Genomic DNA, 26678 nt, shown 5'->3' on the forward strand with positions numbered 1-26678 from the left:
GAGAGAGAGAGAGAGAGAGAGAGAGAGAGAGAGAGAGAGGGAGAGAGAAAGCCAGATACCCACAGAAAGGGTCAATCTCAGGCCTTGTGTACACCTGAGACCACACCTACATTTTACCAGTCTTCTGAAATAGCTTCTAGAACAGTGAAGGCAAACTTCTTGGAGACAAGTGACCAAACTGCAACTCAAAACCTGAACACTGAAGATTTAGTTTAGGGAAAAAAAAAATCAACTCATACATTAACATCTTGTGTTTTAAGAGTAAAACAATACATGCACCATTGGTTGGCCACCACTGCTGTATGCTTTGGGAAGATTATGAACTTTTGGAAGACAGGTGTTAAGTTCCTCATAGGCCCTATCACATTGCCAGGTACCTATTAGGGGTTAACTAAACTTTATTGGATAAATGGATGGTGGATAAACAAACAAATATAAACGAGGTTGAATGGATGAGAAAACAGACAAAAGAGTGTTCAGAACTAGTGGTAATGATATAAAGAAAGAGTAATAATAACTTCAGGTTGGCAGGTAATTATGGAAACCATGTTTATTTTTCTTCTAAAAATATATCTAATCAGTAAAAGATCACATATGTATAAAAATGTACCAAGTGCAATCATTAGCATTATGTTATAGAGGAATAGTTGTTACAACTTTTCCTTCTGAATAAGGTGGCACAGTGGATGGTCACAGATGGTTTGGTGTACAAAGAGTAGCAACAGTAGGTGACCAGTTGGCCCAATTTCTCAGGATGTAGAATTTTGTAAAATGGAAAGGCCCTAGGCAAACTAGGATGGCTGGCCACGCAAGAAAACGAATAGCATCAGAACACTGGATACAGTTTGCATTTAGGTAGAGGCTACAGACATTTTTAAACTTCCCCATCACCTCTTTTCCCCTCAGTTCTAAAGCAAAAATACAGAGTATTACTGCATTCAGAGTCTCACCAGTAAGTTTCATGTAATAAGGACTCAATCCATATGCCACCCTGGGAGGTAGGATAATTCTAACCTAATTTGCAAGTGTGGAACCCTACTTCAGGGCTCCTGGATGCCAAAGAATACTGGGGAAGAGCAAGGACTCAAATTCATATCTCTGGTTCTTTTCTTCTCTAGCACCGTCTACCAGGTCCTTTCTATTAGTAATAGGCAGGAATTATACAGGGAAAGGAAGGACCCTGGGGCCCAAGTTTGACTGGGTTTCTCACTTGGAAAAATGAAGATGATTACTGCTTTTCTTGGTATGTTTCTATCCCCTCTCATCTATCTTCATGTAGGATACACAGAGTACCCACTGCTGGTTGGTGCTGGCATCATGATATGGCAGAGGCAGTGAGGAAGATACAGTGTGTAGCCCTTATCATGATGTTCCAAATGGCTCTCTAAGTCCAGATTTCCCAGGGAGTGGTCAGATGGCCAGTTCAGTCTGCAACTGGCCACCTTGATTGTGGAGCTCAGTTTGGGTATCTGAGGTATCTTTACTCAAGTGAGAGGCCAACTCATGGCTGGTGGCTATTGCTCATAGGCTCAAATATTTGTCACCCTTTCTGCCCAACCTATAGGTCCTAAGGTAAGGAGGGAGGGCTTCAGGAACTCCCTGAGACTTAAAAAGATTAAGAACAGGTTACTGCTGCCCACCATAGACCTACTTGCTCTTGACAGCCCATTAGAACTTTATGTTCTGTCATCCTTTTATTTAAAACTCTTTTGAGCTCTTGGTAAGATGATTTTTGGTGAGATGGGGAAATGAAGTATTTTCTTCCTTACAAAGTAAGACTTCCTGAGGCTCTCCTTAATTTAACTGAAGCATGGGCCAGTGTTATCCAGGAGCAGAACTGTAATTTTAGATGAGCTAAATGAGTGTGGGGCTTAACAGTAGACCTGCCCCTTAAGATGTCCTTGTTTGGGCTGAGTTGCTCTATCATATGGATCTATTTTGCATGTGTATTTGCTAATATCTCAGAACTCTGACTTTTGTTCTGTGAGCTGAATGAGGGTGGGTAATTTTATTTTAAAATAAATAAATAGCTTTAAGGAAAGAGTGCTTATAACCTCTTGGGTGATTCCTCCTATGGTGAAATCTATGGTCCATTAGGTACAACAGGGATCCCAGACTGTATTCTTCCAGTCTCTTATACTAATTATAAGAAATTATAAAAGTGTCTGTGGCACTGAATTCAAATATAGTTTTCCTATGTAAATGTGGGTTTTTTTTTTTTTTTTGGCTCAGAGACAAAAAGCAGACCTAACTCTGTGATGGGAGGGATGCTTACCCTGAGTTAGCCATCACTGCAGTACCCTTGATATAAAGCCCTTGTGTGCAGGTATCTTCTGAAACTTGAGCTCCCAAGGGGTAAAGTGATGGTGTGACAAACCCAGTAACTTCCTGAGATATTGCCCGGGGTTGATACACTTCCTGGAATCTTATGGCTAGTTCCAATATGTTGCAGGCTTTAGTTATCTAGAAAGTGATGTGAATATGTTTGGGCTAAAACATTTTAAAATTCAATGCAACAGAAATGTAGTCTCCTCATAAAAACTCTGTTTGCAAGATGTGCTGCTGGTAGCAAAAGAAAAACTAGAGGACAACTGGTTTTTCAATCCTTTCCTTTCCTTTCCTTTCCTTTCCTTTCCTTTCCTTTCCTTTCCTTTCCTTTCCTTTCCTTTCCTTTCTTTTCTTTTCTTTTCTTTTCTTTTCTTTTCTTTTTTCTTTCTTTCTCTTGGTCAAACTCCTTGGAGCTAGTGCTTCCTCTTAGGAAATCAAATCTGGTAGAGAAGAAAGAATAAGACTGGCCAATTTTTTTCCTCTATGGAGAGGGAGGGTCCTGGGTTGTGTGGGTCAGTGATTGAGAGGCCTTTTCTGAGTGTGTGCAGATTGCTGCAGCTCCCTCATATGGTCAGAGAACTCTGGGATCGGCGATGGCTGCCTCTGCTCAAGGGCTGGCGCACATCATTTTGACCCCTTGAGTAGGCTCCAGGAACCAATGTCCTATTAGGCTCTAGGAGGTGCTGTCCAGATGACAGTTTAGCTGAGGGGCCCCCCAAGCATGGGTCCTCCCTCCTGCACTCTCTGCTGCCTCTCTGCCCATGGAGCATCCAGTCTTCCACATGTTTCCGCTTGTGGGGACTGGAGCTCTTTGGGGTGCTGGTTCTGAAGTCCTGCTGTGGGACAGGTGGTGCTGGATGGTGAGCAGACTGAGCCACTTCAGTGACGGGGGCAGGCCTCTTCTTGTTTCTCCAGCTCTGGATTTCCAGGTTTCTTTTATCCACGGGCAGTTTGTCAATTTTCTCAGCTTTTGAAATCAGAGACTTTCCATAAGTCCCTTGTACAGACAAGAAAAAGTACCTGGTAGAAAATAAAAGGATAAGGTTATTTTCTATTTCTTTGTTGACTCCTCCAATATCAGCACTAAATGGGGTCTTAGAATCCAACTCCCCACCTAGGGCAAGATCCAATCTGTTACACTCCCAAGTGATGGCTAGCAAATCTAAGCCTGGGGATTGTGATGTTGAGGAGCATGACAATGACAAAGTAGCTCATGTTTATTGACTATCAGGACTATTATGAGACATGTGTATTGTTAATTCATTCTTCTAACAATTCACCTGGTTGGTACAGTCATGGGTTATGTTTCCATCAATAATGGATCACATATATGGTGTTGGTCCTATAAGATTATATCACCTAGGGACATAGCCAGCCTAGTTTATGCCAGTGTGCTCTGTGGGCTTTCCACTGTGATGAAAGTGTCTAATGATGCATGTCTTAGAATGTACCCCTGTTGTTGGGTAATGCATAACTGTACATCCTCATCTATGTACAGATGCAGAAACTGAAGGTACTGGGAGACTGATTCAGTGATTTGTCCAGAGCCACACAGTGGCAGGGCTGTGGTCAGAACAAAACACCCTGGATCCAGAGGCTTGTCTGTCACATACCAGGTACAAGGGACTCCACTCGATTTTGGATCTACTTTAATTTTGGCAAGTTTAATTGCTTTGTAATTTTAACCCTTGGTGAAACTTAATAATTTATTTTAAAATAGTTTTTTTTCCCTAAGATTCATGTACCATGCTGACTTGAAGGTGTCATTTATTAATAGTGTTTTCCAAGTAAAGAAATTAAATGCTCAAGGGATGAGGGGAGATTCCCAAGGTCTCCTGGGAAGTAAGAGATCTTTGTGTTGACTGAATCAGGACTCCTTCCCTCTTGCCAAGCTGCTTTCAGCCTGTGGTAGAGTCTGACATTGAGAGTCTCTATCTCTGTCTACAAGCTTTTTCCCGTTGTAAATTCAGTCAGGGGAAAGTGTGACAAGAAGAATGCTATGTGGCCTTGGGAAGCATACATCAGCTTGTGATAAAGCTATTCATATTCCCTATCCAGGAGTCAGTTTCTTTGTCTGAAAAGTAATCTATCCCAGAGCACAGGTACTTCCCTAAGGTCATTTAAAAATGTTTTCTTTAATTTTTTAAAGTCTTAGAAGCAGAAAGCCTTCCATTATTCATGGTTACCCCACAGTAAGCAATGTGTTTCTGAAGATTATAGTAGATCTCACAAAGTCAGATAAAGTTTTTGCCATTATTTCTCAACCCACCAGTAAGGTCATCTCTGAGCTTCAGGAGAGTCGATTTCTTGCCTGAACACTAGAGCCTACCCCCAAACCATCAACTTTTGCTTTTCCCTTCCATCAGTTTGTCCAACTAATACTTGTCAAGTTCCCACAATGGGCTGTGCCACAGGATTAAGTTTAGAACGGGACAAACAGTTCTTCCTCTCTCATAGTACATGAATATAGTTACAGGTTGAAATGTCCAGAGAATGTCAAACATCTTGTCTGGAGAACTTCTTTGAGGAAGAAGCATTGAAGGTGAAGGCTGAGGTTTGTGTAGGATATAAGCAGGCAAAAGGGAAAGAATGAAAACCCAGGCCCCGATGGGCGCAATCTGGAGAGAGGAGAAATATGACCAAGGTGGGGTTGGTGGAGGAGAGCAGGGAAATACTAGGGGCCATGTTTGCTTTTTGTGTTTTATTGTAAGGGCCTAGGGAAGCCATTGGGGGTTATAAATAGGTGACGTGACCACACTTTGATACAGTGACAATGGATCATAATAAAAGACCCAATGGAAGAATACTGAATTAATTTGGAGTGAAAGAGACATAACCTGTCAATGGTAGTGTCCATAGAAATGGATCTGGGAAGTTTTCAGAGGTAGAATATTCAGGACTGGTGCTATGCAAGAGATGGGTATGAGGTAACAGAAGATGCTGAGGCCAACTTCCATAAGTCTGCCTTGGTTCTGAAAGGGTAGCATTTGCTGAAAGGAAATCTGGATGAGGACCAGAGTTTTGGGATGCTTGTGGCGATGGAGGAAGGAATCATAAATTAAATTATAGATGTTTCCCAGTTCCCTCAGACTTCATATGCCCAGTGGAGGTGATGAATAGATAGCTAGAAAGGTGTGTCTGGAATTCAGAAGAAAGGTCAGTGTTGGGAATTTGTAGTGAAGATTCATCAGTTACAGCTGATTTTAAAATCTATAATAGTGTTTGCTGTGTTTGTGAATTGAATATAAAGTTAGAATTCAAGAGAACAGATGTAGGATTAATATGTACCATATCAAGGATATAAGGCAGCAAAAAAAAGAACAGAGAAGTAGAAAAAAAAAAACAAAGAACAACAAGAAAACATCAACTAAGTGTGTGGGGTCACCAAGAGAACTGTTGCCCTGTACTTTACCTAATTATGAGGCTATATTGAGTTTTAAGGCTGATACATATTTACTTTTGTTTTATCTGTAAAATAATTTATATACATCTATGTTTCCGACTCCAGGGAATTTGTGCTGTTCTTTTATGCTGGTTGAACTAAGATCGTGATTCATGAAGTCATGGGTTTAGAGGATGAATTATCACAAGCTTGGTGAGTATGATCAATCTCCATTATGGTAAGTGGAGTTTACTACTTTAAGTGAATAAATATAGTTTTCTGCATCAAACATTCTATCATGTAGATCTCTATAAACAAATAGGAATTGTTCCAAGTTGGCAGTCCTTACAGCTGTTAAAATAATCCTTTCACTATGAGAAGAAATCTCTTTGCCTTTCTTAGTAAACAGAATTGAGTGAACATTCAACTTTTATTATGATAATGCAGAATAAGCAAAGATTTAACCTATGCATTATGGTAACTACCAAGTAAATATTTGCTAGCTTTTCTGTACCATGTCCCTCATCTGTTTAACAAGCTGTCAGGTGGAGTGCTTGTCTTTTAATATACACATGTCAATAGTCTGTATACTTTTCAAGGATCTTCATTAAACAGCTACTTCAGCCTTGTAGACACTGGCTTCCAATGTGCTTTCTAGTAAGGCACTGCTAAGGAATAGGGGGCTTACAAATTTATTTTTATACCCTGAATAAGAACTGGAATACAAGTGTTCATCCCTTAGCTAGTGGACATCGCAATTGTGTTTAACTTCAAAAGTGGGGAACAGATGTGCTCGCTTCGGCAGCACATATACTAAAAGTGGGGAACAGAAATGTGTACCTACATATTCGATACCTTTTTCCAACGAGAGCATGATCCTTGTGGCCCCTGTCACGGTCTTTCTCCCTATGGGTAGCACCAAAGAAGGAGTAGAATGGGAAATGTCCCCTGAGGCTTAATTTATACCCAGGCTACACTCTCAAGTCTCTCTGTTAGTACCAATCAATATCACATGTGGGCACATTTATATCCAAATCATCCACTGAATTAAAGAATTCTTAAGAGCAAGGGTCCTATATTATTCATCTCTATTTCTTCAGTTGAGTGCAGACTATGTGATAGGAAGTGCGCTAAATGATCCTTCCACAGAGATGAGGATCCCTCCTCTCCAGAGCTGATGGTTAGAGAGAGATGAACAGACACTTTCATGTGTGTGTGTGTGTGTGGGAAGCTTGTGACAGAGATATACTCAGGTGATGGAATTTGAGGGAGAGACCTGTTTCAGCCTGAGGAAGGTAGGGGAAGCCACAGAACTTCTGAAAAGGGTCATGCTTAACATAATGTCAAAGGGGGAGGACGTTTGGCAAGAGGAAGAGCATTACAAATAAGTCAGTGTGAGAGATGGCAAGGATGTGAGAAGGCCTAGGGTCACGTCATGGTACAAGAAACTTGGTGGTGTGGAACCCAAAATTTGAAGCAAAGATCAGGAGAAGAGGCTGCAGTGACCTATAGGGACCAAGGAAGGAGGTCATGCACACAACAAATACTTAGAACACAACTACTGTTATCGGTGTGTACTGGGAGTAACGCTACTTGCCATCTTGGTGCTTTTAGATTCCAACTCTGCATGTGAAGTCGAGGTTGTGAGCTAGTTTAGAAGGAAGAAATGGAAACCAACATGGGTTAAGCAAATGGTGAAACTTATTAAAGGAAACAAGGTTGTTGGTAGCTTTCTGCCTAATTTTGATAAAAGAAAGCTCTGCCCAATGTTGGGATTGTCCATTGATTATACGTTTACAGTGTTAAGAGGCTGGATTGTAATGTTCAGAGTGATGAGACCCAGAGGATGGAGAAAAAGTGACACTTTATCCATGACTTCACCATTGCTAATCAAATTCACCAAGTTTTCTAATTAGAATGTTCATTGGAGAAGAGAACGTAGGTCTCTGAGTGGGAGAATCTAGCTTTCACTGTGATTTGTGCTGAGTTGTGGACACATCTTGGCTCTTCTTGGAATTTCAGGTTTCTCGTAAACAAGTAGGACTAGAACCAGATCTCCATCTAATTCTTAGCTGATGGGAAAAGATATTAAATACTGTATGAGTGTGTACAGGAGAGTGTATGTCAAGGGAAGGCTCCATGGAAAGGCAAGACATTATTTTTGTCATTGTTGCTATTCTGGAAAGGGTGAAAACTAAGGATTTTAGGTTGGAAATATCAGAAGCAGTCTGTGGGCCATCAGTGATTTAGCTCACAAAGTTTTATATGTTATGTGTATTTTAAACAAACTTAAATAATATTAAAAGTCAGAAACTTCTGGCTTTTAATATTATTTAAAGCTTCATGCAAGCTTTAAATTCCTGGGAAATTCTGAAGCTCTGGAATGCCTCACTGGAGATTTCCCTGTGGTAGTGATAGGAAGAATCTAAGGAGTTCTTTCTTTCTTTGTCTGCACTTCACCTGCTTGCTGCAGTTGCTTGCCTGTCCCTGTAGGTATTTGGTGAGAGACCCCCTAGTTAATAGATAGATAAAGAAGCATAGAGGTTTGAAAAGGCTTCCTTGTCACACAACAAAATTTCTAAGTCAAAAATGCATGAATTGTTACACCCATTTCATAGATATTGTGATGGAGGCTATGCCAGAGTTGAGAGCAGGGTCCATGTCCCTTTTCTCCTACTTATTGTTCTTTTTGTCTTAGCACCCTATCTCTGGCCAAACAGCCTCAGGGAGCCTATCAAGAGTAAAATCTCTCACTTAGGTTATGAACATTGCTTATCACAGGGAGACCAGGAGTTCTAGAAAGGAGTTAGCCACGGTGCTCTAACCTTGGGAGAAGAGCCACGACTGGGGTGAGGATGCACACGAGGTAGAAGGTGGGGTCTGAGAGCTGGTTTTCCATCACCCAGTAGGGGTTGGCGGGACTATTGCAGGTGACACAGATGGCGTTGTACAGTAGAGACACCACAAAATACATCAGAAAGCTGCCCAAGAGGACGAGCCCATGGATGAAGGTCTGTGGAGGGAAAGAAGAAAACACGGTTGAAGGTATTGATTAGATTAGTGGGTAGTGTGACTGCACTACTTGACTAACTTTGTTTGAAGCATTTTTGAAATGTAACACAAACACACACACTTTTTAAGAGGCAAAAGGTTTAATGGATCATTGTAAAACAAATGTCCATGTTGCTACAGCCTAGAACTGGAATATCCATGTCTCAGGAGACCCTAAATTTTTTTTTATCACTTTCCTGACTTTGGTAATAATTTCCATGGTATCCTTATAGCTTTATCACATATCTAGGTTTCCCTATGTAACTTGTTTTAAAATGTTGGAGAGTTAGTGTTGTGCCATTTTGTCTTTTTGTCTCAAATTTATATGTGTGTTATGAATCCATTTTTTCCACTTATGATAGTAGTGAATTCATTTTCAAAGCAGCAGAGTGTTCTGCTGTCTGATCTTATTTTGTCCCATCTGGTTTGTGCTTTTCTTTATTCTTGTCTTCTTGTAAGCATACTATTTTGTATAATTTTTCTTCTTTACTAGTTTAAGGTTGGCTAAGGGTTTGCCAATTGTATCTAATCTTTCAAAGAAAGATTCATTGATTCATTCAACTCTTTGATTCATTTATTCTTTGTATTGGTTTCTTAGTCTCCATTGCATTAATTTCTGCTCTAATCTTTAGAATTTTCTCCCTCATATGAGCTTTGGTCTTGACCTTTCTCTTATTTGTCTAGAACCTTGATGTTTAATATTAGATTACTTATTTGAGCTCATACTGTTTTTCTGATGTGGGAATTTGTGACTATAAATTTCTGTCATAGGACTGCTGTGATTATATCCAATAAGTTCCAGTATGTTGGCATTATTGTTTAGTTGTAGAAACTGTCTATTTTCTTCTTTAATTTCTTCTATGACACATTGGTTGTTCAGGAGGGTGTTATTTAATTGTTTATTTAATTTCCATGTGTTCATGAAGTTTTTGTGGTTTCTTTAGCCACTGGTTTCAAATTTCATTGTAGTATGGTCTGATAATATATATGGGATAATTTCAATTCTTTTGTATTCATTTAAGCATTTTCTATGAGCTAGTATGTGGTCTGTTTTGAAGACCATCCCATGTGAAGCTGAAAAGAATGTATGTTATGATATTGTGGGGTGGAACACTCTGTAGACATCCACTAATCCATTTATTGAAAATTTTGGTTCAGTTCTGATATTTCTTTGTTCATTTTATCTGTCTCTTGTGACAGTGGGGTATTGAGGTCTCCTGTTCTGATTGTATTAGTGCCTGTTTGAATTTTCATGTCCCTTATTATTTGCTTTATATAGTTGTATGCATGTTACTTGGTGCATATATATTTATCAAGGATATGATGACCTTCTTTGTCTCCCTTGATCAGTCTTGGCTTGAAATCCAATTTCTCTGCAAATAGAATAGCTATTCCTGCTTTTTCCTGTGTTCCTGTCACATGGAGTATTCTTTTCAATCCTTTAACTTTAAATCTCTGAATTTCTTTTTGAGTTAATTGTATTTCTTGTTTGGGCTATATTATTGGATCTTGTTTCTTGATCCATTCTGCCAATCTGTTTCTTTTGAATGGTGAATTGAGACCAATAATATTGATGGTCATAACTGATATGTATTGACTTATTATTGTCATGTTATTTTTCTGTTACCAGTTCCTTTTCTTTTTCCTTGTTTAATTACTTGCCTTGCTGGGTGGATTCATTCTGCCAGGGATCATGGAGTTGTAGCTTTGTTATCTCCTTCTAGAATGTCCTTTAGAACATTTGGAGTGCTAGATGGAGCCAACTCATAGCCAATCTGTAGGGGCTCTGTGTTCTGACTTCTATTGGCCCAAAATGGCTACTAGCCAGTGGCCCTCTACTTTAGGGGTGGGATGTCTGAATCTGAATAACTCACTAGCCACTTCAGTCCCCAGTGTCCACTGCTCCATTCCAATGTGTGTTTTTCTGTGGAGGCCTCTAGGGTCACCAGTAGTCACCGTGAATCTGCAGGTTTGAACTGTCCCTCCCATGCCATGAGTCAGGGCTGAGAGAGAAAGCTCTGCTTCCACTTCCCTCTTCTGTGCTGCGTCCCCTTTCTTCAGTTTCCTCAAGTGCTTTAATTCTTGCTTCAGATCCTTGCTGGGTTCCAGGAATCCACTTCCCTCTTCCTTCTCTTCCTCATGTTCCTATATTCAAATATCTGGATTCCAGATATCAGAGAGGCTGTTTCTCTGCTGCTCACCATTCTGCCATTTTACCAGAAGTGCTGGTTCCCATTGGAATGATTGGGAAATCAGCAATCTCTATTTTTAAAATTTTTTAAAATTTTATTTTAAAGAGATAATCTCTTTATCTGTTGTTCCTTAGATGGAAATTTTCTTTTCTTTTCTTTTTTTGGTTCTTTTAAACATTTTTTTAAATGAAATTTTCATTTCTTAGAAATTTTTTTTTCTCTTTGGTGTTCATTTTCTCTCTTTTGGTGTTCATTGTAGTATGGATTTGTTTTTTACTTATCTTGCTTAGTTTGTTTTAATCTTCTTGCATCTGTGGACTGATGTCTTTCAATCACTTCTGCAAAATTCTCAAGTGATCTTTTGAAACCCTGCCTGTATTTTGTCTACCTTATAATTTCCTTCTGAGATTCTTATCAAATATATGTTGATTTTTCACCTACTACTTTATCCTCTATACTTCTTAATAACTCTTCTATAATTTTCATTATTTTTCTTCTTTTGTATTTTGGAAAATTTCAAGTAACTTTCCCCTTAACTATATTCAATCTACCTTTAAACTAGCCATGAAATTATTGTAATTTTTATTACTGAATGCTCTATTTGGCCTCTTTTAAAGTCTACTAGATTACTTTGTATAGTTCAACAATCTCTGGTGACATTTTAAAGCTTATTATTTATTTCTTTAGGCACACCAAGCATAGATTTTGTATAAAAATATGATAATTTCAGTATCTGATATATCTGTTTCTTTGATTCTCACTTTTATGCTCTTGTTTCCTTGTAACAGTGGTCATTTCTGAATGTGTGATGCTATTTCTAAAAAGTTAATAGGGATTATTTGAGGGTTAGTATGTAGATACTATCCTGCGGCAAGGATAATATCTATATCTATCTCTATCTCTATATCTCTATATCTATCTATTGATATAGATAGATAGATAGATTCATAGCTATATATATATATCTCCATATCTATTTATCTGCAGTGCAATGCCCTTGGATCAGTGGCTCAGCCCAGTCTTGACTCCCTTGACACTGAATTTATAGGTTGAAGTTTGGCTCACCCAGATGGTGTACACCTGGGCTTGACATCTATGCAAGGCCCACCCATGGTTACAACCTTCAAAGGTAGTTCTTTATGCTGATTGTCTCTGCTCTGTTCAGCACAGGGGGAATAAGCCATGTAGAAACTGCTGAGGAGAGGGTTAGATATAGGTGCATTTTTAGTATGCTCTTGTCCTTATTCTGTGGCCTTTGATATCCCAATATACTGCGGCTGGTTCTTAGATTCATACTATGGGAACCTGTGTTTTAATTTCTGAGTCTTTTACTCAAGTCTGTCAAAACAAAATTCTTTTGGGCAGGGTCATAAGTATCCTCAAGGAAACAGGCATTGGCTCAACTTAACTCTCTAGAATCTCTCTTTCCTGGAGGTTTTGGTCTTTACTATGATGTCAGCTATCAGCCTTTCACACTTTTACAGAGTTTTAAAAAATGTTATCCAATATCTTTGTTTTCAGCTGAAGAGATAATCCAAATAAGTCATGCCCTGAAGGAGTAGGCTAGGTTTCTCTTTTCCTTTTTAAATTATTTAATTGAAGTAAAATTCTATTTTTCATATGCAATGTATTTTTGAATCATTTTGTGCATTGTGCAATAGGTAAGTCAAGCTAATTGACATGTGTATTACCTCACAAGCTTATACTTTTCTTAGTGGCGAGAAGATTTAAAAATCTCTTAGCAGTTTATGACTATAATACATCTGTAGTTATTAACTACAGTCATCATGTTGAGCAATAGTGTTTTTGAATTTATTCTCCTAACAAATTATTTAGCTAACTTTTACAGTTTTGGTAAGGACTGTGAAAACAGACTCAACTATTAAAATTCTATTTTATTTCCACTAGGGGAAGAACTAAGCTAACCACTGATTGTAGTACTTTGAAAAAGGAGATATGTTTTTCATTTCATAGATGACGTCTTCCCAGACAGTACTAGAAATCAGAAGTAACTATTGGGGTAGTTGGTCTAGGACTCACTGTGTGGATTAGCAATGCTAATTGTGTTGCTATCTTTTAAGGCTAGTGGGTGCAGTGATAAAGAGAGTGCACAGAATCTTGAGGCTTACCATCAATTTAGTATACAGTGGAAGCCTCATTACACTGTGCAGGGTGTTTAGAAAAGTTAAAAAAAATCTACTGGTTAACAGGATCACAGACAGCAGAGTTTCTCTTGGAAATATCTTCAATTTAAAAAAAATGTAATTAAATTACTGCAAAATTATTTCAAGGATATAGATAAAGATTAAGTGTTATAGCTACCATGAAATGGATGTGGTGGTACATGCCTGTAATCCCACCTACTCAGGAGGCTAATGCATGAACATTTCGAGTTTAAGGCCAGCCTGGGCAATTTACCAAGACTTTGTCTCAAAGAAAAAGTACCCATATCTCTTTGTAAGTGATCTCTCTTTAATCTTGAATTATAATTTTAGTATTTATCATTTTATGCGTATGTTTATATATTCATATTTATGGATGCTTTTGGGCTTTACAATTTGTATCCTATGTAATGAACACCCATGTTCTCGCCCAAATTAGTGTGTTGAAACCTAATCCCCAGTGTGATAGTATTTGGAGGTGGCAGCTTTGGGAAGATAATTAGGTCATGAGGGAGAAGCCTTCATGGATGGGCTTCCTGGCCCTGTAAGAAAAGGCATGAGAGAAATTCTCTCTCTCTCTCTGTTTCTCTCTCTCTTCTTCCCTCCCTCTTTCCCTCATTTTCTTCCTCTATATATTTGCTTTTTCAGATATGAAAATACAGCTAAATGGCAGCTGCTTACAAGCCAAGTGAAAGACTTTCCCCACATAATGACCGGACTGACACAATGATCTTGGACTTCTAGCATCCAAAACTGCAAGAAATAACTTTTTGTTCTATAAGCCACCCAGTCTATAGTATTTATTATGCCATCTTGAGCAGACTAAGATATTTCTGTGATTGTTTTTTCACTTGGCATTATACTTTGGAATTTTATCTATGTTGCTATAGTTAGAGTTTGTTCATTTTAACCACCAATGCTCCTTGACTTACAGCAGGGTGATGTCTTTATAAACCCATTATAATTTGAAAATGCATTGTAATACACTTAATCTATTGAACATCATAGCTTAGTGATACAGTTCACTATAGCTATGGGATGTCTATTACTTTTGTGACTATGTGGATGACTGGGAGCCGCTGCCACTGCCCAGTATTACACTGAGGGAATATCCCCTTACTGGCCCAGGAAAAGATGAAAATTCAAAATCTGATGTATGGTTTCTACTAAATATGTGTTGCTTTCATACTATGGTAAAGTTGAAAAAACTACAATTCAAAGCATTCTAAGTAAGGACTCTGTATTCTAGTATATGAAAATAGCACAGTTTTCCTCTTGAACATTTTGCTGAGCATTTAGGCTTGCTTTTTATTTGCTATCATGAATAGTGCTATAGCAAATACTTTGTATGCTTCTCCTTCTGTATTGGTGTAAGGGTATGTCCAGGGTGCATACTTAGAAAAATTGTGTCATAGCAAATGAATACTTTAAACTCTCCCAGCTATTTTCAAACCATTCACTAGAGAGATATATAAATTTATAGTCTGCTAACAGGAGACGGAAATTCCTTAGTTGTGCTTACCACTGAGCTGATTTGCCTCCATTTATTTAGCATTTTTTACATCTATGCTCATTGGTGAAATTGTTTCATAATCTTTTTCCTTGAACTATCCATGTCCATTTTGGTATCATGAGAAGCAAATTGTTATAGTTTCAAAATTCATAAGTGTGAAAGTGTGGAGAGGTAGAATGTTGTGGGAAGTGGTTAATTCCCGAGGGCTGTGCTCTTATGCATGGGTCCGTGCTTTTATAAAAGAGGTTGAAGGCAGTGCCTGCATGCCCTTTGCCCTTCTGCCATGTGAGGACACATCATTTGTCTCTTTTATCTTTTCTGGCATGTGGTGACGCAGTGGTCATCCTTTTTACCTTCCCTCTTCTCTAGAGGAGGCAGCAAAAGGTGTCGCATTGGATACACAGAACAGCCCTTACCAGACACCGAAACTGCCAGAACCTTGATCCTGGGTTTCCCAATCCATTGATTGCCAGCGGCTTTAGTCTGACTGTCAGTCACTCTTATTTCTTTTTAAGTAACTTTATCTCTGGTAGGCCTTAAGATCCTCTCTGGGTCTCAGTTGTACAGTTTCACTATAATATACCCAGGTGATATTACCAGATTTATTTTGATTGATATTCATTCTCAAAGATTACTGCTTCAAATATGGATTCTTTATCATTTTCTCCTTTTACTTTTGTGAGAAACACATTTCTATTCTTTATAAATAATCTATTCTCTCATATTTTGTTATGACAGCATAAACATACTAAAAGACTATCTTTTCCTGTTTTTCTATTCCATGAAGATAAGTGGTTATAAAATGGATATAGTCCCTTAAAAGTTTGGTCAAAGTCACCTCTGTAATCCTTTGGATTCTGATTTTTTTGAGGACTTTGATTTTCCTTACTCATACTCATCGAGGGATCTCAACTATGTTTTGGTAAATTTTACATTTAAGCAAACTTAAAAAAATATATGAATTAAAAACCTGATGATATATATAATAACTGTCTTTTCTATCCCCAGGAGTGTTTTGTGTCCTCTCCAAAATGTGTTTTGTCAGAGTTTAATTTTCTTTGAACTTTTGAGGAGTTCATTTTTGGACTTACTGATTTTTTTCACCCCTATTATTTCATTCACTTTTTCTCACTTTGTTTCTTCTCTATTCCAATTTTTAAAAATTTTATTATAAAAGGAGTAGTAAATGAGAAACAAACAAACAAAAAGAACAATAGCAGCATACCAGTATCACAAACATAAACAAACCAAAACAAGAACATTTAAAGCGATACAGGGTTTCAAGACAAAATGATATGAATTAACAGTGGTTGTTACATTACATATAGCTATCCTCAACTACACTACTCAGATTACCAGATGTAAGAATGGAAGATTGTTCAAACCATTAAAGAGAATAAGAAAATAGTTATTAGATAAAACATTAGAGATAATACAGGGTTTCACTAGACAAGATGGTAGGAATTCACCCTGGTAATTCCATTGCATATTGTTACCTTCAAATCAGTTGCTCAGATTACCAGATACAAGCATGCAAAATTGATCAGAACATAAAAAATTTTAAGCATTAACTTCCTTTCAATATACCATCAGATATCAGCAATATAGTTATCACAGCTATTCATATATATATTTACATTTTGCCTGCCTTCTTTCTTTTTTCTTCTTTCCCTCATCCTATTTCCTTCCTTTGAGCAATTTCTTTCCCTTTCCTATCATCTATTGTACATTTTGAGTTTTACTTATTCTTTTAGGTTCCTATACCAAGGAGACAATATGATGTTTACACACGTGGGTCCAATTTTCCTTCTCTATTCTTTAAGGTTTTAGATAGAAATCTTTTAAGTTCTTTGAGTTCTTAACTTTATTTTCTCACCTTTTTATTTTTAATAGAAGCTTTAGTTGCACTCTACAAGTTTGTGTATGTCATATTTCTATAGTCATTCATCAGGGAGTGTGTTGTAATTTCCATCATAATTTATTATTAACCTCAAATTATCTAGAAGTACATTTTGGAATTTCCAAGTATGTTAGGTTTTGTTTGGTTTATTGTTTATTGCTTGTTTCTAATCTAAATGTCTTCTTGTCAGGGAACATTTTCTTTACTATTCTTCTTTCAAATCCTTGTATGACTTGAAATTTGGTAGTTTTTCTTTTGTTAATAGTCTATGTGTTTGAAAAAAATGTATATTTGCTATTTGTTTGGAGTAGGGTTTTATATATTAGATCAAATGTGACAGTTTATTCAGAGCCTATACATCCTTTCTACTTTATTGTATATTTGATCCATGGAAGTCCTATAGAGCTATAAAATGACCTTATGCTGTGATTCTTTGCCAATTTCTTTTTATGAAAAAATATGTAATGTGAAATTTTTGTTTTTAAAAGGAAAATTTTTAATCCATTTATATTTATTGTGAATACTGACATTTGGATTTGAGCATATTTTGTATTGTTTGCCATCTGCTTTTTTCATCACTGCTACATTCTGCAGAATAGATAGCTTTCTGTACATTCCCCTTCTCATTCCTTCAGTGTTTAACCTTAAGTATTTAAGAAATTAATGTGAACTTTTATGGAAAAATGTACACAGTAAGTCCTTGACTTACCAACATTTGAGTTGTGAACTTTCACAGATGTACTGTATAAGATTCACAGCTGTACTGTACAGGTCTTACTTTGTGGGTTTATGAATGAATCCAACACACAAATGTTCTCCTGGAACACAGTTTGTTCATAATTGGAGGACATACCATAAAATGTATACCTCTGTTTTTCTCCTATGTGTGATGAAGGCTGTCACATAAATTACCCTTTGACTAGTTCCTCCTCTTCACCATGTTATTTCTTGGAATTCTAGTTTTCTTAAAAATTTTCTTCTCAGATATATTTCTTCTTTTAGTGGGGGGGGTCTATGGGTGATAAGCCTCATAGTTCATCAAATATTTTATTTTTCCCTACTTTTTAATTAACATATAAATTGCACATATTAATGGGACTCAGAGTCATATTTCCATACATGCACAAGTCTTTGACGATAATTAATCCACTGTTTTCTAGCGACTTTTATTTGACTGTCAGATTTATTGCTATCTCTTTTTAAGTAGCTCACTATCTGGTAGACTTTAAGATCACATCTGGGTCTCTTAACTATACAGTTTCCCTATAATTCACCCAGGTGATATAGCTAGATTTATTTTTTATTTCCAAAGATTACTGCTTCAAATATTGCTTTTCATTTTCCCTTTTACTTCTCCTGCACCTCCCATTATGTGGATGATGAAGACCTTCATTCTAGCCACCATTTCTCTTAATTACTTTTTCAGAAGAGTGTGGCATTGTGGATGAGTTCCCAATACTACTTTCCAATTCGGTAGTTTACTTTTTTGCCAGTGTCTGATTGAGAGGGTGTCCCGAAAATTAACTTTTAATTTCAATGACCATTTTTCATGTTCAAGAGCTCTAAAGGCCTCTTAGCTTGGCTTAGTTCCTAATATCAAAGTCATGTCTTTGACTCTTATATTCCTTGCTCATAGCTTCTGATAAAGCTCCAAACTCCAAACGGATTGTCACTGTTATCTTTCCTTTTCTTGGTTTTTTGAGAGGGGAAGTTGGATCCAACAGTAAAAGGGCTCCAATCTACTCTACCCCCCAGAAGCCACATACCCCACCTGCGTAATCTCTGGTCCTGGCCCCCAGAAAGCCTGTGGTTTGAGCCTAGTCAGCAGCTTGCTATGCTGTTGTGGTTTTATTGCTCTGTTCTGTCACTGGCATGCTTCAGAGCAGAATGGGTTTTCAAAATGGGAACTTGGATCCACAAGTTCCCTTTGGTGGCTCTTATCAGCTACTGCTTAGCTGGTCAGGGTTTGCTTTTGCTTATGATAGTGGTGAGATAAGTTCCATTGCATAATAGAGGAACTTTTCCAAGTTTTTGATACATAAGCCTTCAGCAAGAGCCATTTCAGTGTGCTTAGGAACACACCTTCCTGTACTGATTTCCATACTCCACTTCCGTCTTGTCTTTTCCCACTATTAGAAGAGTGGTTACATACTCAAAGGCCAGACTGCCAACATTCAAAATCGGTTTTTCTCTTGAACTGCTTAGGGCCGATTTCTTAATCTTGTTATAGGTATTTCTAAATCTATAAAATGGGAATATAAAGATACCTTACACAAAGGGCTCTGTGACTTTCAATGAGACAATATATGCAAATCATAATTTTGAGCTCTTTGTCTTTATAATTATCATGAGCTAGAAAACTTCATTGAGAATGCTGGCATTACCTTTTCAGACATAAAAATGTGGTATATGGACATATTTGAGACATTGTGATCTGGAAGTAGTTTTCTAGTCCTTTACCTTGAAGTTAAATGGGAAACATTCCCCCCCTATAAAACCTCAGGCATGCTCAGTGCAATCTTTTCTTTGTCTCTGAAACACTCCTGAACACTCTATCAATGTTATCACATTTTTGCAACTGACTGTCTCCTGTTTAATGTGTGTTAGTTTTGTCATCTTGTGTGGATAAGCATATGGAGGCCAGGGATTGATCTTCTTTACCTAAATCACCGCTTTACATGTAAGGTACACCTGGGAGCTCAGTATGTATTTCTTGAGTAGATCAAAATACAGAGAAACAACTCAAAAACCTTAATGTCATCAATCGACAGGAGCATACTTTTTAAGCTAACAGGGACTTCAGACACTTACCCAAGTCTTCATTTCCATTGCCTGGTGCAGGAGGATGGTGGTGAGGGAGATGGTGTTGATTGGAGTTCCAAATGTGAAGACATCAATATCAGAGCCTTTGTAGGTCTGCAGAGGAGGAACAAACAGGTATTTTGAGATGTAAGGCTTTGATACAGCGATTATAAAGTATCAGTGAAGGCAGGTGTCAAGTGAGGGGAAGGAAGGAGAGAAGGCATCCAGTTGATACCCAAGGAACACATGAGAAATAAGTTGATGGGACTCATTTATTCAGAGGCATGTTTGCCAGAAGTAGCCATAACGAGGGCTGTAAAACCCTTGCAGAATGAATGAACAAAAGCTTTACTAGGCACCCACCAAGCCCTGTGCTGAGGCTACTTCTGTGTCCACTTTCAGTGAATTTGCGGTGCGCTCGGCACAGCAGATATGGTGCGATTTAAGGTGGTAAGTGCTAGAGTAGAGATGAGGACGGGGCCCCGGGAACACAGAAGACAGATCAGCTGAGATAAGAGTACGGGAAGTTAGTCACTTGAGAACACAGGGAAGTGCAGACCAGGAAAAAGTCAGAGCTAAAGATAAGCATAGGAGGTTTGTAGAACTCTGTACTGCTGTGTTCTATCTGTTAAGCATTTGGTAGGTGCAAAAGATAAAGCAAGAAACACAAAGAGAGACCAATTAGAAACTAGTAAATCTGAGCAAAGCATAAGATGCTTGCCTTCCACAGCCCTCTCTTTTGCTAATTGTAACATAATATGAGCTCAGAGGCTCAGTAAGCATCATTGTTCACCTGGTGGCAACTGGCCAACAACCTGGCCCTCTGTCCAGGAAGAATACAGGTATCCTTGCTAAATCCTTAAACTGGGAACCAGACTGAGATGGGATGGTATTATTTGCTGTTATGTAACTGATATTTATTTAAGATAACATTGTACCCATTTTATCAAAACTTGTTGCTTTGAACTTGGAAGTAAATATATGTATATATATATATAATTCAAGGCCTATAAATTCACACATCTTTAATAATCAGGCAGGAAGCAGTGAACGAGCAAAATATTCCAGGTGTAAGACACAGGACAATAGTGGGGACAATGTCTAGAAAACTAGACAACATGTTCCCCATCTAAGCAGCCCTGGGTCAACTCTTGATGCTTGTTATGAGGAAGAAATGATCCAGTGGAATGACACGGCTCTTGGTTTTTCAAAAGCTGCCAGAAAGTAGCACTCTGTATGGGCTGTAGAATGCAACCACAAGTTTGGAGCCTCTTCTCTGAAGCGTGCAAAAAGACACTGCTAGTCTGCAACTGCGTATAACCAGGATGGATCATGCGCTGTGATTTATGTGTCTAGAATGAGACCCTGGGACTTACCAGGTAAGGGATAAAGAAACAAATGAGGCTCTGGTAGAATGCATCCATCATGGAAATCCAGAAAGTTGAGAGGTTGTAACACTGCCAGGGAGAAACACACCCACAGTTAACACCGCTGAAGCAAACTCTGTTCTTTGCAAGCAACTTTCTTGTGTGTGGCTGCCAGGTGATATGTCACTTGCGATGCTTCTTGTAGCCACAACAGAATGGGGCTCAGGTGTGAGGGTGACAGATTTTAGTGCTAGTCCCAGCTCTGCCATTCATAGTGTGACCTTGTAATAATTACTAAACTGCTCTGAGAACTGGTTTCTTTTTCCCTAAATGTAGATAGGTTCATTTCCTTGGAGTTGAAGAGGACTAAATGCACTTGCACCTTGATATCTGGCAAGTGCTCAGCTGTTAATGATTAATCACTACTCCTGTGGCTTGCGCTACTACAAACCCGTACATCTAGAGATTGAAAAGTTTCTAAATGACATCAATCACGTACCAGGACCACAGGACCACAGGTCCACAGAGATAGCACAATGGCTGCAGAGACAAACCTTCTCACTTTTTGCTTCACACTTTCTGCCTTCCTGGGGAAAAAGGAAACCCTTACAGTTTATGTTCTAACTACACTGACCTCCTTACATGGTAGACACTCAAGGGGGATGATGTGCAGCCAGCATGCCTGTGGGAAAAGGAAAACTGGAAGAGCCTAAGATATGTCTGGGCTGCCTCAGGCCTCCTGCTTGGACTGCTCTGTTGGTTTTTCCTCCTGCCTTTGGGTCAGGACTGGGCTTGATTCTTTGTTGGCTGTCCACAAAAAAAATCAGTAGATTTCAGAAACCACAGGCAGTTTTGTCCTCCTTTGTCCTAGGTGCCAATTTGTTGTCCTCTCAGGTGTTTCTGAACCTCTTTTCCTAGAGCTCCCCTCAAGGCAGCCAGGTCCCTCTGGTCTTCTCCATCCCATATTCTTACCTGTCTTTGGGCTTCTCTGACCACCTGCAGTGCCTGACATCTGCCTTCTCTAAATCTCTCATGGCTGCCCTGTGGCCTTTCTGGTCTTTCTAAAAAGAAACCTGATGTCTTTCCTTCTGCTTGATACCCAAGTTCCAGACTGTATGTAATCTTTACTTCTAAATTTTGCCTTCCCCATTGTGAAGTAGAAGCATTTGTTTATGAGTGTACTACCCAGTAATCAGCAAACTGACATTTAGACCCAGGGCTTCCCAAACTAGGTGCTATGGATTGGATACAGTTTGTATGTGACCCTCAAGGGTTCAAATTCTGGCACCTTGGTCCTCAGCATAGTGACGTGAAGAGATCATAGCATTTTTACAAGATGGGACCTAGGGGCAGGTGGTTAGGTCTTTGAGGCTACTGTCTTGGATGCAACTAATGCCCGTCTCCAAGGGTGGCTGAGTTTCCCCGAGAGTGGTTTGTTATCAAAAAAGCAGGCCTGCTCCTGGATCTCTCTGGCTTTCTCTCTCACGTCAGGTCTTAGTCACTTTTCTTGCTGCTGAAACAAAATACTTTACACCCAAAATTAAAAAAGGAAAGGTTTATTTGGCACATAATTTGTAGAGGTTTCAGTCCATAGTTGGCTGGCTCCAAAGCAGGGTAGCATAGCTGAGGGGCATCACAGAGGAAAAACAGTCCATGGTGTGGAAGGGCAGGAAGAAGGCAGGAAAGCAGCAACCAAGGAGCATCAGGCAGCAGCAACAGCGGCAGCAGCAAGTGATGGCAGCCGTCCTGTTTCTTTCCCTTACATTCTGTCCCTCATACACCCAGGGTAGGGCATCCTTAATCCTAGCAATGCAGCATTAATCCCAGCATCACACACCCTAGACCCAGCTGCCTCTGAAAAGCCTCACCTGTGACAGCATGAGGATTTGGGGCTTACCTAGATACAAGCGATAACACCCCTTATGATCTCTCCTCCTTGCTCATGTTTCTACTGGGGTGCCATTTTGATGGTCTGATACAATCAAAGGCTGACCAGATGGGGTTACCTGATCCTGCACTTACTTACAACATCCATAAGAGTAGGCTAAATAAACTCCTTTCTTTTTCCATTATGCAGACTCAGGTATGAGTATTTTGTCATAGCAACTACAAAAGACTAATACACTATACCATGGGGGTTCAATTTATGTACTTTGAGGCCCTAGGAGAGATGTAGCATTTTTCTGCATGTTATTTCCCCTTTCACCTAGGGCAGTCACATCTTGACTTGTGATATAACTTAAAAGTGATTAAAAGAAAAAAATGTATTCACTGGTCTGGTCCAACACCCTCAGGAGCAAATGAAACAGGCCAGGAGTTAGGAGAGGAGTTACTTAAAGTCACACCAGTGGTAAGCAGCAGAACAGTGGCTAGAACGCAAGACTCTCAACTTCTAGCCTGGTGCTCTTCCTTTGACACCCAGAAAAGTGAGAGAGGCCAGAGACAAGCTGAGGCTACCTCTTCCTCCCTGCCTGGGCCCTTTACCTCAGAATTTTGGCCATTCTTGTACAGCTCGGGCAACGCCAGGAGTGTTTCTGCAGAGATGTCTTTATCAAGGATTCCGAAGATGATAGGAGGCAAAGAGGTGAAGAAGAGGTTGAAGAATATCATCTGCCAGTAGTCGATCATGGTGGAGCCGGAGAAGCCACAGAAGAACTGATACCAGAAGAGCAGGTTGACATAGCACTGCAGACAGAGAAGGCTTCGTGAGCGATGGCCCTGTGTGCTGTTGGTCAGCAGCTGCTGCTGAGGCGCTTTGACCTCTCACCTATGTGCTTGGGGCCTCCATCTTCTCATTCCTGACACGCAGGCCGATCTTTAACCCTCACTACAGCAGCTCCTGCTGTTAATACTTCTGTTACTATTATTAGTGTTCTTCAAGACTCCAAGGGAACGCCATTAATGTGTGAAGTAAGGATACTACGGTGGTTCAGAGGGCAGGTTTTAAATTCCCAGGTTTGCTGCTTCCTAACTGTGTGACTTTGAACAAACTTCTTAACCTTTCTGAACATTACTTTGTCACTTGCCACAGAAGCAGTAATGCATAGGCCTTGTTGCATGAATGGCTGCAGTGTGGTAATAGATAGTGAAGGGATGTCACTGACAGAAGCCAGAACCATGAGCAGGGAGCCCGAGAGAGGCTGACCTCATGAGAAGGTTTACCATTCCACGCTCTCCCTTATTATTCAGAAGGGTGAATAAGAAAATCTTCTGCCTAAGCATTGCTTTATTATTGTTTTTTGAAAGCTGTTTCTTCCTGGGGATGGGCTAGGTCCCTATTATCTCTACCATATTGTGAAGTGTTTGGTGACATGACCAAGGTCATATCAGCAGCTGGACCTGGAGTTAGCTCCACAGAACTGAGATGTTCTGATTCTGAGGCACAGCGATGTGAAGGGTCTTACAAGAAATGAGTCAGCAGCTTTATGTTCATGCTAGAATTCTCATTTCCTAACTGCTGGGTTGGTGTTATTTTGAAGAAGCAATTATTATCATTATTAATAGTAACACGTTAATACTTTGTTCTAATATCAATTATAATTATTATAATTATTCTGTCTATGCCACAAGTGATTCACATTATTACGTATCACCATGCAGTAGATCACTAGATGTACAATGCACATAATTGGTCCTAACATCCTTGTAAGATTATTTTTGCTAATAATAGCCTTGTATTTATGTTATTATATTAATAGGACATATTGAGAGTAGTAACAGTAATATCAATTATTAGTCCTAGTCTACAGATGGAGGTCTGAAATACCTAGTTGCTCTTCGCCCAAGTGGAGAGCTAGAAAGTGGTACAGGGAGGGAGCATCTGAATTTTCAAGCTTCTTTTGCTGTAAGTACTCCCAGCCTTTCTCAGTCCTAACTTTGGCTTACACAGTGAGATTCTTCTAGACACCTATGACCTGCCAAATAGCAAGTATCCCTAGTCTGGCAATTGCAGAAAAAATGTTCTGAGCCCCGAGGCTTGCTGTGTGGCTCCATCTCTACTCTGTCCCTGCAGCCCACCACTGTTCCCCCCACGCAGAAGATATTCAGTAGTTATTTGGGTAGCTGGAGTAAAATCTATGTTGTCTGGTTCTACACAGCCCCTTGAAGTCTCACTACTGCAGACTGTCTGCTTCCTCCCTGGGGCTCTGAAGGGATTGTGCCTGCTGAAATCTCCACATCTCACAGGGAGCCTATTGAACCCCACGGCAGTGTAGCTGAGATGGGATGTTTGCTTGCTTTCTCCTAAGAAGCTTCTATGCAGTAATTAATTCATTGTTCACATTTCAGAGCAGGGAGGGTTTTAATCCCCTCTGAAATTGGTTTCGGATGTGGGAGTCATAGTTCTCCACCTTCTAATTGCAGTAGGAAGATAATGTGGCATCAGTATCGCAGTTTTGAGCACGGAATCAGGCTAGAAATAAATATCATTTAAACTTTGAAAGCATGGCTGGCTGGAAACGTTTCCTTTTCTATTTCACAAATTTAATGCAGAGGAGAGGCTGTGCTTATTCAAAAGAACGATTCCTTTGGTTGCAAAAAAAGTAAATTAAACAGGGACATTTTGAATTCTAAATAAGCAGCCTTTCATGCTCAGAGTGAGTTTCAACTCAAATGGAGTTACTTGTTTGCATAGACTTGCTTAGATAATATTACCATCTAGTTGATCGAATTTACATTATTTTTTGTCATGCTCTTTATTTACATATGTATTGAACTTGGCACTGAAATGCTCATCTCCGACTGTGGCAGAGACTAGAGGGAGGACTGTCACAGGGGACCCAGGGCAAAAAAGTCACAATTTTGTATCTGTTCCTTGGCTAATCCACCCTGGTCTAAATCTTCCTTTTTTCCTTATGCAAAGAGGAATTAGATTCTATTGGGGAACTCCTGGGGATTATTCACAGGTCTTTGAATTTGGTAATGAAAAACTGAGGCCTTTGTTCCTTCCCTTAGTATGGTGATGTTCTGACTCTTTCCTATACCCACTGTTAATCAGACTTTTAGAACCTCTAGCAGCTTGAGTATCACAGTGTGGGCTTGTTTTGGACCCCTGACAACAAGACAGGAACCAACATAATTTTTAGGAGACACAACACTGTCTATAGTTATTCTACTGTCTTCTATTTCTTTGCTGAAAGAAACTGTTAATGAGTCCTTGATTGATCAATATTGCATGTCTCTATCTGTTTTCATGAGAAACCACTTTCAAGATATCAATATGTAATACAACAAGCATTGTTCATTTCCTACCACTTTGTAATTCTGTATTTTCTGTACTGTTCTTTTGCTATTTTGTAAAAGGTTGTCTGTCTGTTAATGTTTTCCCCTTTTTATTTTTAAAATAAAAAATAGACTTTAAAACAAAACAAAACAAAACAAAACAAAAATATTGTTTGTATAATGCTATGTGCTTTCCAGAGCTCTGATCTGTAAGCCTCATAATAATACTTCCAGGGACAGTGAGATGATACACTTTCTATATTATTGGTGAGGAAACTCAGGCCCAGTTAAATGAAGTGACTTTTCCAATGTTATCCAGCGTGTTAGAGTCAGAAAATATTATAAGCCAGATGATCTGCCCATCCCAAGCACTTTTTGCCAACAGATCACTCATGTCCCCAGGAGCTCCTATAAGGAAGCCTGGAGGTTTCTAGTGATATTCAGGTCTGGGGTTGAAGCCAGGGGCTCCAGGCTCACATTGTGTGAAGGACCTTCATTCTCTCAAGGTGTGGTGCATTGGGATGGCTCTAGCTGGAGAGAAAAATTTATGATAGAAGTCAGGCGAGCTCAAATCCTCCTTCCTTGTGACAGAAAAATCTCGTTTGTGAAATTTAACTGTAAGGAGTAATGACAGCAACAATGCTAATGAAAAATAATGGGTAACCTTAAGAGTTATTACTTCACACCAATCATTTTATATGCAAACTCACATTGAAACTTTATAGCAAATATATAACTGGGGTAAGTGTCCCCGCACAGGC

The 26678-nt window shown here is 39.1% G+C and overlaps 1 protein-coding gene and 1 long non-coding RNA gene across 4 annotated transcripts in view; one reads left to right on the forward strand and one right to left on the reverse strand.

The window, feature by feature from the left end:
* Positions 1-2650: 2650 nt before the first annotated feature.
* The window catches only part of Atp10b (ATPase, class V, type 10B), a 320484-nt gene continuing 296456 nt past the window's right edge, over positions 2651-26678 (reverse strand). For all 3 annotated transcript variants that reach the window (XM_005376268.1, XM_005376269.2, XM_005376270.2), the window contains 5 exons: positions 23182-23382; positions 20707-20787; positions 19340-19444; positions 8536-8723; positions 2651-3348 (listed from right to left, as the gene is read on the reverse strand). In XM_005376268.1, coding sequence (XP_005376325.1) covers positions 2892-3348; positions 8536-8723; positions 19340-19444; positions 20707-20787; positions 23182-23382 — 1032 coding nt within the window. In that variant the 3' untranslated portion in view covers positions 2651-2891. The remainder of the gene's footprint in view (positions 3349-8535; positions 8724-19339; positions 19445-20706; positions 20788-23181; positions 23383-26678) is intronic.
* The window catches only part of LOC106147443, a 28429-nt gene continuing 5580 nt past the window's right edge, over positions 3830-26678 (forward strand). Inside the window, exons 1-2 of the long non-coding RNA XR_001232349.1 lie at positions 3830-3944; positions 5837-5923. This is a non-coding gene — a long non-coding RNA (uncharacterized LOC106147443). The remainder of the gene's footprint in view (positions 3945-5836; positions 5924-26678) is intronic.

This window comes from Chinchilla lanigera, unplaced genomic scaffold (assembly GCF_000276665.1).
Source record: "Chinchilla lanigera isolate Chin_1 unplaced genomic scaffold, ChiLan1.0 scaffold00007, whole genome shotgun sequence".
Classification (NCBI taxonomy): Eukaryota; Metazoa; Chordata; class Mammalia; order Rodentia; family Chinchillidae; genus Chinchilla; species Chinchilla lanigera.